At 51.0% G+C, this 16496-nt stretch overlaps 1 protein-coding gene across 1 annotated transcript in view; it reads left to right on the plus strand.

The window, feature by feature from the left end:
- Positions 1 to 3665: 3665 nt before the first annotated feature.
- The window catches only part of MLLT6 (MLLT6, PHD finger containing), a gene marked incomplete at both ends in the record, with an annotated part of 38183 nt that continues 25352 nt past the window's right edge, over positions 3666 to 16496 (plus strand). The window contains 7 exons of the mRNA XM_080359669.1: positions 3666 to 3774; positions 6898 to 6977; positions 10417 to 10471; positions 11287 to 11396; positions 11883 to 11986; positions 12665 to 12758; positions 13788 to 13895. Of these exons, the coding sequence (XP_080215795.1) occupies positions 3666 to 3774; positions 6898 to 6977; positions 10417 to 10471; positions 11287 to 11396; positions 11883 to 11986; positions 12665 to 12758; positions 13788 to 13895 (660 nt within the window). The remainder of the gene's footprint in view (positions 3775 to 6897; positions 6978 to 10416; positions 10472 to 11286; positions 11397 to 11882; positions 11987 to 12664; positions 12759 to 13787; positions 13896 to 16496) is intronic.

Genomic DNA, 16496 nt, shown 5'->3' on the forward strand with positions numbered 1-16496 from the left:
TGGGTTTGCAACGTTATACGTGGGAGAGGCAAAGAGCCCAATGTACAAGTTGTAAGAAGGATGAAAAGTTTGGTCAAAAACAAGAAAAAAACCTTTCTAAAAGAGATACGGTTTGGCAAGTTCTCTGATAATGTCACGTTCTCCGTGGCGGCTGCTGCTAACAGAGGATGCGACTTGGCTGCGGAACCGATCCCGCGGCTCCATCGCAGAGATTTGTGCTTTAAAGCAGCGGTTCTTGCTGGTGACTCGATGGAATTCGGCTGCCTGGCGAGGGTTATTGCTCTTGTGGGCACGATTCCCTCCAATCTGCCCAAACGGAGCGAGATAAAACCCGAGGAAGCAAACAGGTCCGTTAAACAGGGTGCAGATTTGCCTGTCCATGAATAGGCAAGTTTTAGCCCTACTTGGAGCCAGATAAATGACAGTCCGTACTTGGGGTGATCTCAAGTGATAGTTTGGCCAGAAATGGAGGAAGGAAGAGTCTTCGTTCCCAGGAGAAGCTGCTGGAAAAGCCTGGGATAGTGCATGAAGAGGCAATTTATCATCGAGAGCCATTAATGTGTACATCCCAGCGGTTCTTGCATCGACCCTTTGTGCAAGCCAGGCCATAAGCGCTTCTCTAACACACATCAGTCTTTACATTTCCTGAGAGCACGTGGAGTTATCATAAGAAAGATAATTTGTCTTGTTTTTTTTTAATTAAAAAAAAATTATTTAACATAGGGTGTATGTGTTTGATCAATAGAATATCTAAAGTATGAATAATATGAAAAATGCAATGTATGGCCTTACACTCCAGGAAGAGTATTTTATTTATTATATCTCAAAAATGTCCACGTCAGGCAGGTGGATGATAACGAAGTTTACGTTACTTTTAAATACTAACCAAGTAAATGCAAAGGATCCCCCAGAAAATGAAAGATCACGTGCAACAGCAGCACTGCAGACAGAGATCAGGTGAACAGCTCTGTTTTTGATGTGTGAGCCATCCAAGAGGCCAATTCCCCTACCCAAAGCTTTCTGGATAGAATAGTAAATGACTAAGTTTAGCAACAACTTCTATAGCTTGGGTTTGAAGTTACGACTGAGATGCACAAGGGCAGCGGTTCCCATGAGTCTGTACATACCCCTTTAATTTTGCCTGCTTCCCACACACAGCCAGATTTGAAAGACTAATTAAATAACAAATGGGTGATATCAATTAAATATCTCCCCGTCTCAGTTTTCACAGTTGTAACTTTCCCCTAATTTTGTTCTCAAGAAGCCGCCGTGCCCTTTCCTCCCTGGCCTGGCTTTTCCTCACCGCAGGGATTAGTTATGTAAATTGGAACTTAATCCCCTAAAGGCAAATTTGCAGTTCAAGTCCAAGTGTCTGCTGGCATGGCCAACTGGAACCAAGACCGTCAGGGGACGGCGGATGTTGAGGGTTTTGTCCTGTAGTCGAAGACAATCTTAAACCGCAAGGATCTCCTCCAGGTTACAAAGGCAACCAGCCAGATTTCCCCCCTTTTCTTTTAAACAAGTTCATAACACAATAGATAAAAGAAGAAAAAGGGGGAGAGGAGGGGAAACCCTCCCAGAAAAGTGAGCTAAGGCTGAGTGAATTTCCAGCAATGTGGTGAACGTATTGTCTGCCCCTGTGACTCTCAAAGGAATGTAATAAAAGGAAGACAGCGACCCAGCAGGCAGCTTCTCGAGGCGCCGTCTGCCTTCCAGCCCCTCGCCGCAACGCTTGAACAGGTGCAATGTAAAGGATGCTAAACTGGGGATTATTAGGGCTACTGGAATGGGTTTCCTCTCCGATGGGAAGATTTTGGAGCTATATGTTGGGGTATGCCAACCTCTCAGACTACCTGTCGCAAGGGAAGCACGTTGAGCAAGAAGAGGGTCGGCAATGCTGTTCCTGGCCTTATTTAAGCTGCTGTAAACCAGGAATGGTTCTGGCGGAGCTACCGCAGCCATGTGCCCGCAGAACAGACCCCCTGAGCTTGTGTTGCAGGGACGGCACCTTTCTGCAGCAACGCTGATGACTTTGAAGAGCAACTTTTCGAGTAGAGATGCAGCCTCCTGGCTACTCGCGTACACGCCTGCATCTGAGAACAGTTTTAAGTATCTGCTCCTGGAGGCAGAGAGAACAGCTTTTGATTTGTTTTCATTGATGTTCCCTTCGCTGCCATGGCCGTCTCTGTTCAACGCTCATGACCCACAAAGAATAGGGACAAAAGACTTCAGGTAGCGCAGTGATTCCATGAACCCCATAGGTCTGCCAAGCAAGATATAATACTCTCTCCTTTTGATCTAGTTTACAACACTTCTTTTTTAAACACCGAGGATTTACAGGAACAGAACTGAAAAGCAGTAATGCAAGTCAGGCACCTTCATACGCACCTTTTAATTGCCATTTCTGGATGCCGATCCTCCATCAGCCCTGCTGTAATAGTATAACAACTGAAGAGGACGTAGTTTTCTGTATCAATGCAGGCAAAATAATGTTCCCTGCTACATTTTCTACTGTTTCTTTGCCTGGTCTGGCATCAGGCCCTTCTTTTTAATCCTGAGGACAGTGGGGTGGCTGAGCAAGGACCTACATGGAGACCATGAGACATGGGCTCTGCTCCCTCTGAGCTGCTCTGTGGCCTCAGGCAGAGGATTTCAGGTGGAGCTGGAGCCGTAGGAACACGTTACATGAATTCTTTGGGTTCCTCCTAGGCCTCTTTTCTAAGATTTAATTACTGATGTGCTCTGTGCTTGGGTTTTCCTCATTTCTCCTTGTCTGGATGATGGATCCAAGGCAAGGGCCGTTTCTCATGATGTATCAGGGGGCTTATGATACTATGGGGACTTCTGGGACTTGCAGGTGTAATCCTATACAGAATTACTGATTAGAACCTAGCGTTATTTATTTTTACTGCTTTCCAGCTGATTTCTACCGTTCACCCTACCAGCCATAAACCTCCAAAGGGGGCTTTTTTTTCCTCCTTCCCTGCAAAGATAACAAAACAGGTGCCAACGGGTTAAAAAAACTCCTCGAGAAGGAGCCTGGGAGAGCAGGACAGGCGGTGGCGCTGGCGGAGCCCCGATCTGTCAGCGAGGAATTGCGGAGATAATGGGATTTGCGGAACGGTCCCAACTCATCGCTCCGGAGCGATCCATGTTGAGTGGCTCGGGCGCTCATCCAGCGCTTTGCACACGCGGGTGCACACTCGGATTCTTGCTCGGGTGAGGGCGGGGGTGGGGAAGAGGAAAAATAGGAAGAAGAAGAAGACAAATAAAATAAAGCGGCCGGAATTAAAAACAAAATGAAAAAAAAAAAAAGAGAGATGAATCTCCCACGCACAGAGGCACGCAGAGAAATGCACCCGACCCAGCCAGCCCGCAATCCCTGAACCTCAAATTTTACAGGCGGCGCAGCCATGATTGTATGGGGAGGGTTAAGGGGGGGGGCGCCGCCCCTGTGTGTGTGTGTCCCTCCGTGTCCCCACCCGAGCACCGCCCGGTTCCGCGCCGCCCTCCCGGGGGGTCGGGCACCCCCGCGCCCCTCGGGGCGGCCGAGTGAAAGGCGGCGGCGAGCGGGGAGGGGGGGAGAGGAGGAGGAGGAGGAGGAGGGAGGAGTGTGTGCGTAGAGAGGCGGGGGGGGGGGGGGGGAAGGAAACCCTCATGGAAGTATGAAGGAGATGGTGGGAGGCTGCTGTGTCTGTTCTGATGAGCGGGGCTGGGCGGAGAACCCGCTGGTGTACTGCGACGGGCACGGCTGCAATGTGGCGGTGCACCAAGGTAAGGGACCGGCCCGGCCCCGCCGCCGCCACCGGGGACCCGCCGCCGCTTCCCCCCCGCCGGCCGCCCCGGGGAGGCCAGGGGGGTGCGGGGGAGGCGGCGGGGGGAGCGCGGGGAGGGCTTTGTTTTCTCCCTATTGTTCAAAATAACGGTGTCGCCGCTGGCCTGGCTCGCCGGAGGAGCCCGGGGTGGGGGGGAGCGCGGTGTGCCGGGGGCCACGGGGGGAGAGGAGTTGGCCAGCAGCTGCCACCCGGGGGGGACACGCACCTCCCAGGGGGTGCTCGTTACCGCGGGGTTGAGGCGGGGGGCACCCAGGCCACCCACCCCCGGTGCCCCGCGTCGGGATGGGGGGGGCAGCACCGCAGGCGTCCCCGGGGCTCCGGTACCCCGGGCTGGGCCCGCGGCCGCACATGGCCCCGGGTAACCCCCCCCCCCGGCCCGGGCTGCCCCCTGCAAGGGCAGGGAGGGAGGGAGGCAGCCGTTCCCCTCCCAGAGATAGGGACTATTTGCATTTTAAATGACTTGGAGCACGCCCCTAACACACGGCTGGAAAGTTTGTCCTCAGGTCTCCCAACAACAACAACAACAAAAATGAAAGAAAAACCCCAAATTTGCTTTCGTTCAAATGCAGCAGAAAGGCAGGGTGATTATCCCGGTCGGTTTGTTTTGAATCACTCGAAGGTTTCTGGGCTCATCTGGCATGTCTGTTTTTCCATCTATTATTATCCTCTCCATCCAGCAGCACATCTTCCCGGCCAATCTCTCTCCCGGTGTCTCGGTTCACGCTCCTGTCTCCGGCTGCGAACGTGTCCCGCGCTGCCCGCCTGGCAGCCGCAGGTCTCTGGGTCTGTAGGTTGGGCTTTGCTCCTGCTTTGCTCACATTTGGTGTATCCATGCCCACACCTTGGCTAACGAGTCACTTACAGCCAGGTGACTAAAGGGGAATTTGAATGAGTAAGCCAAGCTGGCCGGGGATTTCTCATCATTCGAGGCAATGTTTGGGTGTCTCCTGTCATCGAGCAGCCTCTCTGGGGTGGCTCTGAGTGACCCGGCAGCATGGAAGGGTCTTTTTGGACAGATACTCCTGTTTTCATTTAGCTGGTGTAAGCCTTCCATTCTTCCCGTTATTTATCAAATCACATAGATTTCTTCATCGCTGTCTTGTTTTGGAGGGGGCCAAAGGCCATCAGCATCCTCAAGCCCACTCCGAAGATTAATACAAACACTTGTTTGCTGCCCCAGGAGTGGTTTCAAACATGGAATACTTTGATTCTCTTAGGGTGGCTGTTTGTAGGCCCGCACAGGTCCGGGGGCTGGATGTATTTGCTGGGGAGGCGGCACCGAGTGTTGTTTGGTAGAGCTGCATCACGTTGGGAAAGTCTCCGAGAGGGAACCGCTGGAGCGTTTGGCAACACAACTGTCTATTTAGGTCTTGTAAGAGTCCTTCAGGATATAATAACTCATAAGGAGCGTAGCAGTGTGTAGTGGATGTTCTTCAACCATCTCTTTTTAAAGCCTACTCGTAAACCGGGCAGTAGCGCGGTGTTTCGGGAGGCTTTTATTTCTTAAATAGAAACAAACCGCTGTAGGGGAGCATCTGGGTCATCTTGTCTCGTTCTGTGCAGTGGGTTTGGTGTCTCTTATGTACTGCTTGAACATCCGCAAAACCAAAGTTACCTTTTGAAATGATTGTACAGTGAAGTTAAGAATCCTGTAATTTTCTTTAAGCTGATGTTATAGCTCCACATTAGGACCGATTCTTACAAATATCAGCACCGTTTCTGCGACCAAAATGCTAACAGAAACATCTGATTGGAAATGAAGGCTCTAATAAGATAGTTAAGAACACAGATTGTATTTTCCACTCTGTCTAACTTATGCTCTGCGTTTTTCCTTGTTTTCTTCCTGGTTGGAGCAGCGGGCGCAGGAGCTCGCGCTGGCTCCAGCTGAGCGCCTTGGCGCCGAGCCCGCGGCTAAAGATGGACCCAAGCCGGCTCCTCCGTCCCGGCTTTCATGTCGTTTCTGTTTGCTTATGTGGACGCCTTGGCTCATCTTGCAGTCAGCTCTCTGGCTTTAACTCCACAGTTGAGTTCCTTTTCCTGGCCGATTCCGAATAACAGACATTAGAGAGACGGGGAGAACGTCTGGTGGGTGGTGGCCGGTCCGTCTCCCGGGGAACATCCAGCAGGATATTTTCAGATGCTTTGCCCAACCTAGTTTCAAATGTCTCGAGTGACTGGGATTCTATTCCAACCGCCAGTTCGCATTTGAAGGTGGAATAAGGAAGATATAATTTGTTCTTTCCTAGGAGGCTCCTATACCCTTCTCTGAGGTTTGTAGCTTCATTCTTACCTCTATCGTTACCAGCCTCTTGTTGTAAACCCACCTGCATGGTGGTTAAAAGCCCTTTCAGGGTCACAAATGCTTCCTTGGGGACTCACAAAGACCAACCTGCGGTGTTTAGAGGGAGAAGGTTGCTGAAGGTGAACAGTTTTCAAGCAACAGTTCCCCACGAGAGGAAAGAGCTGATTGTAAAGAAGGGGAAGCTGCAGGTTGCAGAGGGAGACCCTGGGAGCATCCGCAGAGATGCAGAAAGCAAGAGGGATATGCGATAGAGCTGGATAAAACCAGTAGTTTTATCGGCTTGTCAGCTGGATACTTGTGTTAACATAGAGCCCTGGGAGCAGCCTGAAAATCCCCGGTTCTACGATCCTGGATGTGGCTGATGGACATCAAAGTTTCACCTGCTGTCTGTCTGAATTCTCACAGATACGATTTCCTTCATGATGCTGAGATTTTAGCTTGGGCCTATTTATGCTTAAGGTGCTTCATAGCCACCCATTTCATATTTAAAGCTCTGGTGATACTTGAAAAGTTAAGGGATAAGAAATTGCTCCATTGTGTTTGCTGGGCACGGTGTATGAAGTTCCTACTTAGGCCAGATTAAGACTGTCTGCTGGATATGGAAACTAGAAGGAGAAATAAAGTGCATTACAGGTGTAGTTTTTATCTTAGCTACCCATCTGTGACCAATAACAGCTCTGATAAACTTTTATATACACCTGAGAAATTCAACAACTGATGTAAAGATGGGGAAATGAACTGTCTTTGCTTTTCTTCCAGCTTGCTATGGAATTGTGCAGGTTCCTACCGGGCCCTGGTTCTGTCGGAAATGTGAATCTCAAGAAAGAGCCGCCCGGGTGGTGAGTACGGACACGCTTGTGCTTGCACTGAATGGGGCCGCTCGATGCCCTTCGCGGTCCCCTGGCCACAGTGCTGGAGCCTGGAACCCTCTATAGCTTGTTTAGAGCAGAGGAATAATCGTATCAAAGGGTTTTATATGACGCTATTAGCTGCTTCAACAAAAGTGCTGCCAGAGGTGCTTTTAAGCAAGTTAGAAATATCAATTTTTTTGAGTCTGGAGGCATCAATCTTCTAAAAACTAAGGGTATGGTAAAAGGTGGTTTCCCTGTTGCTTTCTCCATACAAGTCCTCAGGAATTTTTGGGGCGGAGGGATGTTGGCATCACCTGAGATGCTGCTATAATGTCAAAGTTATCATCCGACTGACAGGGGGACTGGCATTGGCATCTCGCAGCAACAGCCTCCTGCGTGAAGTCTTCTGAGCTTGTAAAACGGCCGAGGAAATGACAGGAAGCTGGATCAGGGCTTTAGTTTCTGCCGAAGTAGCAGCTTAGCAGCGTGGAACACTTTACGAATGTTCTTAATTAATTCTGGCATTTCCCGGTGAGGCAGGAAGGTGGAAACAATCGGGCCAGGGCTGCCCCTTCGCTCCGTCTGTGCGGCAAAGGTATTTGCGCAGCGAAATGAGTTGTGGGTTTATATAGCCCACCAGCTCCTCTGCAGAGCCGGTATCGGATACGGCTGCACCCACCAGCTGCCGATCTTTACATGTTACTTATGCCACGGGTAGCGCTTTTGCCGTACAGTAAATCCATCATAGCTGCTCCCGTTTGCTTCCTTAAAGGTGGATTTAAATGAAGCTTTGGCTTTCCTTGAGTACAAAAGGGCTCGGTCAGCACGAGCAGCATTTATTAGTGCCTGCTCTGCTTTCTGGACGGGTGTAGCTGAATGTTTTCAGGCGCACCCAGCCGGGAAGGTGCTGCGCTGAGCTGGGGACCTGCGCAGCATGTCCCGTCCCATCCCTGCTCCCCACTCGCTGCAGGACACGCGTTTAATCTGCTCCGCAGATGGGCGAAGGGCTTGGCCAAGATGGGGGCTGAGGTATCTGTACCACGCTCTCCCCGGTGCAATAACTCGTTCCTCCTTGGAAGCCGGCGTGTGAACAAGACCAGACTTCCAGACCTGAGCCTCTTTGCCCATTGTAAGATGCTGCTTTTATGTGCGCTGCAGTAAAGAAGATCAAATGTGGTCTTTGAGCGGTTTTACATCCTGCGGGTAGTTTCATAGCAAAGAAAGGAATTTGGGTTTCGTGGGCCTCCTTCTCCCGCTCCCCCAGCCGTGCAGGCAGAGGAGCCTCTTTGCATTAGCTGCAATCAGTGTAAGCTCTAGAAACACACGTCCACCCAAGTCCTTCTCACCTGTGCTCCTTGCAAGGACCGTAACTTTCCGTTCGCACGTTTACGCTTCAAACCACCCCCGAGGTATCGAAAAAACAATGACCCCGCAGGTGGCTCCTTATTGAAGTCGCCCTCAGTGAAATCTGTTAGACAATGCGTGGTGGGCTCAGTCATGCCGCTCAGCCCCGTGCCATTCAGCCCTGCTCCTAGAATAACTGAACAGCGATAATCTTCCTTCCCAAGCAGAGCCGGGGATGATTTTCTATCTAAATCCCTCACCTTTTCAGTTCAACACCAGCCGTCCGTAGCAACAGCCACGCAGATGGGTAAATGCTTACAAAGGATCTCGTTCTTTGATGTAGAGAGCAGCGCAATCAGAGTAAGGGAAATGAGGCAGGTCTGAGGGGATCTGCGCTTGGCTCTGCTGCTGAAACTCTTTGAATTGTGCCCCGTGGTCCAGCGAGGCTGGAGGGTCCAGCTCCTTCCCTGCATCTCTTTCCAGCTGTAAAAGCGGCATTTTCAACCCGCAGCCACTGCTTTGAGGATGAGGGAGCGATGCTGCTATTTGAGCGCTAAACACACTGACAGCAGCAGCAGGACGAGCTGATATTCGTGTTTCTTTCACAATGACTGTGTGGCAAACTCCTTTGAAAAACAAGCATGTTTTTCTTCCCACATCTGCCTTCACAGAAATATCTTAAAGAGGTTTACAGGCTTTGTCCATAACAAACATATTTATTGGCTAAATATTTATACTTTTGCTTTGAGAATGAGATATGGAGGCATGGGGACTATTACACTCCTTAGGGAGTGCTTTAAAACATATGTCTCCTGATTTCTATGTCTCAGTTCCCTCTTCAGCTTTGGAAAGGGCGCAGGAGCCCCAACTTCAGCTGGAGTCACTTGGTGGAAGATCCCAGAGTTAGAAGCCCCAGGGGGTCAGGAGCTCTAACCTTACCCATCACAACTTTGCTTTAAAGCAACCAAGCTCTATTTCCCAGAGTTGAAATAAAAACCCTGTTGGTCTATGCGGGTTGAATAAAAGGAAGAGGTACCGCTAATCCCTGCTCATAACCCCTCTCAGATGCTCTGGTCCCTCAAGGATGCTGAGGATGCTGCTGTGCTTGCTGTAAGCAACCCAAAGCCCAATCCACTTTGTAATCAAATTGTCTGGGAAGCCCGGTGAGCTGCAATGGCCAGAGGGCACTCATGTGAGGGATCATGTGAAGGCTTTAGCTGTCATTTAGAGGCAGGGCTATTAAAAGTCTTGTGTGGGGCCGATGGAGCTGTTAACCCCTCTTGTTACAATCAGAGCTTTGCTAATCGCATGGTGGGAGAGCCGCTTTGATCTGAGGGGTGGAGGGGAGAGCGGAGGGGCCTTTTCAAGTGCAAATTTCTTATTACAGTGTCTCAGTTAACCCAGTTCTTATTCTGTCTTGGCTCTGCCAGGCTTTCCATAGTAATTGTGAGAGCAGCTCTCCAGCCCTCTGGCAGTGAGAAACTCCTGCATCCATCCATCCATCCATCCATCCATCCATCCATCCATCCATCTATCCATTTCAAACTAAGTCACAGGGAAAGCAAGATACGCTGCCAACAACGATGGTGCCGCTTTTTGCTGGTGGGACTTGGGGGGCACGGCCCCAATGGCCCCCACGTCCCACCAGCCAAAACATCACAACAGCCTCACCCACTTCTCATGAGACTGGAAAAAATATCACAAGAGCAAGAGAGAAGGAAGGAAGGAAAGGGGCAAAGATAGATAATGGCTTCTCTTTATTTGCCTTCTGCTCTCTGAGTCATGGTTTTCAGTTTTACTCCCCAACCGCAAAGTCTAAAAGCTTATTTTAAAAAGCCCCGTGAAAGTCAGAGTTCACTTGTAGCCCTGTGGCTCTTGGGCTGAGGCTTTAAATACATCCCCGCCAGATATTGAGCTGTGTCAGAGTCTCTTTTTCTACCCAAACCGCTTTCAGCCCTTCTTCCACTTCCTCTCTTTGAAAGCAGCCCCATCTTTCTTAACCATGTTGTAAATGAATCACCTCTTTTGCGGCCCCGCGGGCCTGCGACTGAGCTTCAACTTGTTGTTTCTGTTTAATTTGAAGAGATGCGAACTGTGTCCCCACAAAGATGGAGCCCTGAAACGGACGGACAACGGAGGTGAGTCCCTGTGCGCAGCACCAAGGGTGGCGGTGGGGATTGGGTTATGATAATAGAGCATCTTCTTCCAAATGTGTTACGTGGTTGGGTCCGGTGTGTGTGCGCAGGCACAAGAGGTGCTACCACTGTACAGAATTGTAGAGCTCTAGTGCTTACGGTGCTGTATCTGTAATCCCAGAGTCTGCTTCTGCCTGTTCAAGTGAATCCATCCTAATTCCAGCTAAATCCTTCCAGTGCATTAGCTGTCCGGGTGTGGATCAGCCCCTAAAGGCTCCTGACCTTCAAACTTCCTCAGTTCTGTCCTGACCAGTTGGAATTTCAGCTTACACACCTGATTTGAGAAGTGTCTTGGGAGTTAGATTTTAATCTAACTTGGCTTGCTGAAAAAGAGCCGCCTTCAGTTGTTGAGAACAGGCAATAAAGGGAGCTTTGTTTCCAGTGCCATGGGACTGCCCGTCAGACCCGTCCCCTCGGCATCATTTACAGCTTGGATGCTTTTCCTGGATTTGGTTAAGTCCTCAACTCTGGGTCGCAAGTCCTGAGATGGTGCTTTTGAGGATGACGAGTGTTGTACATTTCTTTTCCCACAAAAAATCTCCGCTTTCTTATTTAATCTGGAGCTGTCCCCTGTCTGTCTGTCACCCACAAAGGATTTGTTTGCTAACCGAGTTTCAACAAGCAGGATTTCCAGTCTAACATCTGACCTAAGCTGGGTCCCTCCCTGCGCTCCCGTGCTCCCCGAAGCCCTGTCTGGCTTTGAGACTCTTGTGGCTTTCCCCATGTGAATCTCCGCTCTGTCTCGTCCCCTTCCCCAGGCTGGGCGCACGTCGTCTGCGCGTTGTACATCCCAGAGGTGCAGTTTGCCAACGTGCTCACCATGGAGCCCATCGTCCTGCAGTACGTACCCCACGACCGCTTCAACAAGGTAAGGCCACCTCTTTCTCCTGCTGCCCAAGCCTGTTTGCGCCGCCTTGACTTATTGGGTCATCTCATCCTCCCACATCCCATTTAGATCAACCCTCCCACATCCCATTTATTTGAACTTCCAGGTACTCAGATTCCTTTACCTATAACTAAGAAAGTAGATACCTATTCTTGCAGACAACATTTTGGTCCTCCGTTCTCTCTTCCCCAACCCTCTGCAACCTGAGCAAGCTCTGCCTTGGAGCTGCGTGCCGGTGACTCCACATTTTGATCTGATGCAGTTGTTATTTTGGGAGAAAAAATGTATGAGTTTTGTGCATGCCACTGAGCAACAGCCCTGAGCTCTTGTCACAGGAGGGAGGTGACAGGCCACGGAGTTCCGAGTTCTCGGAGGTTTTGCTTCCTGCTGATCAGTGGGAGTGAAGCAGACGTATTTTCTGCTTATTCGAGTAAGCGCTTTTATTTTTCTCTCTTTTTCTTTTCGCAGACCTGCTACATCTGTGAAGAGCAGGGCCGGGAAAGCAAAGCAGCCTCGGGAGCCTGCATGGCCTGTAACCGGCACGGCTGCCGACAGGCTTTCCACGTCACCTGGTGAGTCCCCCGGCGTCACCCCAGGAATCACCCCCGATTTCAGTTTTGCTGCTGTGGCTTTGAGGCTGTTGAGCTGGGGGGGTCAGGCTCAGCACCCTGGTTTGATTTTCTGCAAGGGGCGTTGCATCCTTAGGCAGTTTGGTGAGGGGAAGTGCCCCGGGAAGGCTGAGGTTTCACCGGCTGAGAGCAGGGCTGGGGATTTCCCTTGGCTGCTGGAATCCAAGAGGAGACGAGCTGAGTCACAGCCCAGGAATGCTCCTTCTCCAGCAGAGCACATGCAAGAGCAGCATTTAGATGATGTGATTTGAAGGGCCGATATGCTCAGTGCCCTCAGAGCCTGAAAACAGCGTTGCCTGTCAGCAGAACGGGGAGATTCCCAGCTTCACGCTGATTCCTTGCTCATGATATATCTGTCGCTGCAATGGTTACTGGTTTCCCCTAAGAACGAACAAAAATTGCAAGACAATCTGGTAGAAAAGTAATGACAATTTTGAAGACCTTAATGTGGGTTTAGAAGAGTCTGAGCTTTTCCCCCGCCCTTTGCAAACCATTTGGCAAGCAGAACAGGAAACTTCAAGACCCTACCTGGATATCCTGAGCTGTTCTTTGCCCTTGGATGGGAAATCTGGTCTTGCTGTATAATTTGCTTTATCCTCCTCCTAATTGCCTGTGTTTCAGTGCCCAGATGGCCGGTCTCTTGTGTGAAGAGGAAGTCCTAGAAGTCGACAATGTCAAATATTGTGGCTACTGCAAGTACCACTTCAATAAAATGGTGAGTTTCTTCAACCCTGCAATGGAAAGGCATCGTCTTCATCCCAGATTGCATCTGTGCTCAGAGCAGTAAGAATCGCCACGAACATGGTTTGCAGCCTGCTTCGCTTTCCAGCCATTCAGAGTCACTTCAGAATAAAGATGAATTTTCATTCAGCATTTCTCCAGCGTCTTTAAACCCATTGTCGGAACCAGAGGTTGAGTTCTTCCATCTGTTTTGGCTCTGGGTGGCTGGAGGATTCAGCCCCAGGAAAGCAGAGCAGCAGTGATGTTGGATGCTCCAGGGGGTCAGGGGGAGCTCAGGGGGGTGACTCAGAACTGCCAGAGCTCCTGCCAGGGGACACAGGAGACATGAGTCAACTTGAGGGACATTTGAGGCAAAGGACTTTCCCCTATTAATTACGGTACCAAGAGGAAAGAGAGGAACCTTTTCCCTGTTCTGCATAATTAGTAGACACCTGCTCTCCCCCCTCCAGCGAAAAGGAAACTGGATCCTCTTGCTGCACTTTCTGTCTCAGTGGCCCCTTTGTTGCTGGCATTTCCCACTTTCCTTCCTGCTTATCAGTGCTGTCACATCCAGCGACTGATGCCTCGAGCGTTCCCTCAAAGTCACACTGGGGACACCTCCAGTGGCCTCAAGACCCGACCCAGGTGGAGCTCTGTGTTGAGTTTACCGGTTTGTGGAAGCGACGTTGCTGCTCCGTTTTAGCCTGTTCTTCAGAGAACGGTCTCCTAGCAGCTGTGCTTCTCTTCTGACAAGTGTCAGCATGCACAGGCCACCAGGAACAGTGTGGGGAGTGAGACCCACGTGTTTGTAAGCCCGCTGGCACTCATCCGCTGTGCCCACCACGTTAGGAACCAGACGGGGCATCTGGTACAAAAAGTTTGGTGCTGCGTGTGGTAGACAAGCCATCTCCTATAGCTTTGCTCACTGGAGCAGTGAGAGCTGGGCTCTCTAACGCTGTTTCCTCTCTCTTTGTCTTTCTTTGTCCTGTTCTGCACATCCTCTCCCCATCCCCGCTTACCTCAGAAGACCTCGCGTCACTCTGGAGGTGGCTCCTTCATCGCTGGAAGGAGGAGTCGATCCACGTCCCCTGCTCAGGAGAAGCATGTGTCCCACCACGAGAGGCCAAAGAAGGTAAGACCTGCAGTTTGTCGGGCCGGAGAGTCGTGTGGGACGGAGGCGAGAAGGCGAAGGGTGTGCAGAACATCCATGGCTCCTTGGTTGAGCCCTGATGCTGTTGAGTTACACAGAGAGCTGCGTTTTTAAACAACCCTCTAGAAACGTGTGTGCAAATAGACCTACCGAGCTGATCTGTGTGGAGATAGTCAGGGCTGTGGATTTAAATGCAGCAGCTCAAGAACATAAACTGGAGGTCATTGTCCTCAGATCCCAGAGCCCAAGTTTTGAAGGACAAAAAGATGCTGATTAAGCAATGTGCGTTGTGGCAAGAATTAACTGCAGGCAAGAACGCCAATTCATATAAACTAGGTAGTACTTTATTAGATTAACCAGCCATGGCGATTCCACCTGCTTCAAGTCTACCTGGGAAAACAGTTTATCTCCATTAAACAATTATTTAGAAGAACGCTGCGTGTCTGACCGGTGTGATAGTTACTTATCTAACTCTGCTGGTTAAGATGTACTGAACAAAACTGCTGCAGTGGTACAGGGCATGTTAACAGCACACCAAGGTTCATAATTAACCAGCTGACTCACGTGACGAATGCTCATATTTCAAGGAAAAGCAGCAGTGAGTGTGTAAGGCAGAATTCAGGGGCTGTACCTAAAGAAATGAGAAGGCCAGAGGCTTGGGAGCTGTTTGTTATTTATCACAATAAATAGCCCTAAAAGGCAGGACATGCATTTTTTGATGATTCGGGTTCTAAGGCAAGTGGCGGCAGCCCCAGCGATCTTCCTTACCGCTGATGGATAGAGCTTTTGCAGTATCAGGAATCCAGAACACAGTTCTATCCAAAGCAGAGGGTAGAATCCAAAGCAGAAATAACTTATACAGGGATACTTTCAATGTGGTGAGAGAATTTGTAATACTTTATGGGCCATATCCTGGTTTTTCTTAGCAGAAATCCAGAATTACTCCACGAAGCAGTCTCTGGATATATTGCACTATAGTGAAAAGCCAAATTTACCTTGTGGTGCAAACACAATTGGGGATACCCCTGCACATTGCAGCACCCGTATTGTAAGTCCTGCCACGGGCGCCTGGCTGCTTACTCCTTTTTCGTGTTGCAATAGGCACCCTCGTAATGCCTAAACAATTTTGAGTGGCAATGATAGTGACCCACATCCAGAAACAGCCCAACGATGCTGCAGTGGCCCAAGTCTGCTGGATCTCAGCCCGGTCCCAGGGGACAAGGGCATCCAGGCTCTCCAGAGCAGGACGGCCACCGGTTAATTCTGCCTGCCGCCCTCCTGGCGTGCCCAGCCGCAAATGCTGTGGGCAGGAAAGCCATCTCCTTCTTTATTTACAGAGGTTATCCCGCAATATCCAGCTTGAAACGCTGCCCACCGCATCCCTTACGTGTTTGGGGAGCTTGTCCAAACCATACCCGGTATGTGGGCAAACAAGGCAAACCTCGCTTACAAAGCGGTGCCGGCTCTGCCGCCAGCACCGAGGCTGTAAATTCGCTGTTGCCGACAAGGCTAAAGCGTCCGGGGAGTATTTACTCCTCTTGTGTGTTCAGCTGCTGTGAGGAGAGGAGGAGGAGGAGGAGGGAGAAGGAGCATCTGTGCACGGCCGGGGAGCGGGCGCTTGGCACAAGGTGAAGGGCTGTGCTGGAACGTGCTATTTTTAGGCAAGAGAGAGGGCAGGATCGGGGTGATTGATGGCAGCTTTGGAGAGCTCGGCTGTAATTATCACTGACAGGCATGGGGGGACCGGCTGAGGGTTTTTCTCTGTTTGCACAGCTTTTTGGTGGCAGGGCTGGGAGCGCTGTCACGTGCGGGCAGGTAGGAGCAGGGAAGCGTTGGCTTCCCGGCTTTGCTTGGAAAGCAGGTCAGCGCCGGGGGAAAGCAAAACCAGGAGGAATATGGATTTATTTATAGGCTTCTCAGCGGCGCTTGCTGCTATTGTTAGCCCCCGGGTTCCTCGCGGACGTGCAGACTCTGTCTCGCTGCTGCCTGGCGGCTCTTCCCCTCCCGATGGCTCCTGGGGTTTGTGAGCAGAGATCCCGTGGAGGCCCCGTCCAGGGCTGGAATTGCTCGGTGCGAGTGCAAAATCACCTCTTGCCACTTAGAGAGGGCGCAAAAAGGTGCGGGGACAAGGGGGTGCAAAGCGGCTGGGATGGTGGGGAGGATGGCGCTCCCCGCTCCCAGGGGCGTTGAGTGGTTTGGGGGTCTGGGGAAGGGGTGAGAAGGGCAGGAGGAACGATGGGGTGTGGGAACACGCACCTCTGGAAGGGGGAGCACCCCAAGAGGGGGTTGAACCATTCATTCCCACATGGTTTTGGAGTACGTGACCGGCAGCGCATGATCTAATCGCACGTGTTTCGGGGGAACGGGGCGTGCGGCTGCGCTGACCTGCAGCACAGCAGCTTTTCCCCAGCCCGGCCAGCTGTGCAGCGCCTGGTCCTGCCTCCCCGGAGCCGGGGGCGATGCGATGGAGCAAAGCGTGTCCGTGAGTACCCAGATGCAGGTGCTCTCTGCTCCAGAAGCAGCTCCCAGTGCAGGCCTGGGGCTGTTTGCTTAGGATTTATGGAGGAAAACTCGGAGTTAATG

Source organism: Nesoenas mayeri (genome assembly GCF_963082525.1).
Source record: "Nesoenas mayeri genome assembly, chromosome: 26".
Lineage (NCBI taxonomy): Eukaryota > Metazoa > Chordata > Aves > Columbiformes > Columbidae > Nesoenas > Nesoenas mayeri.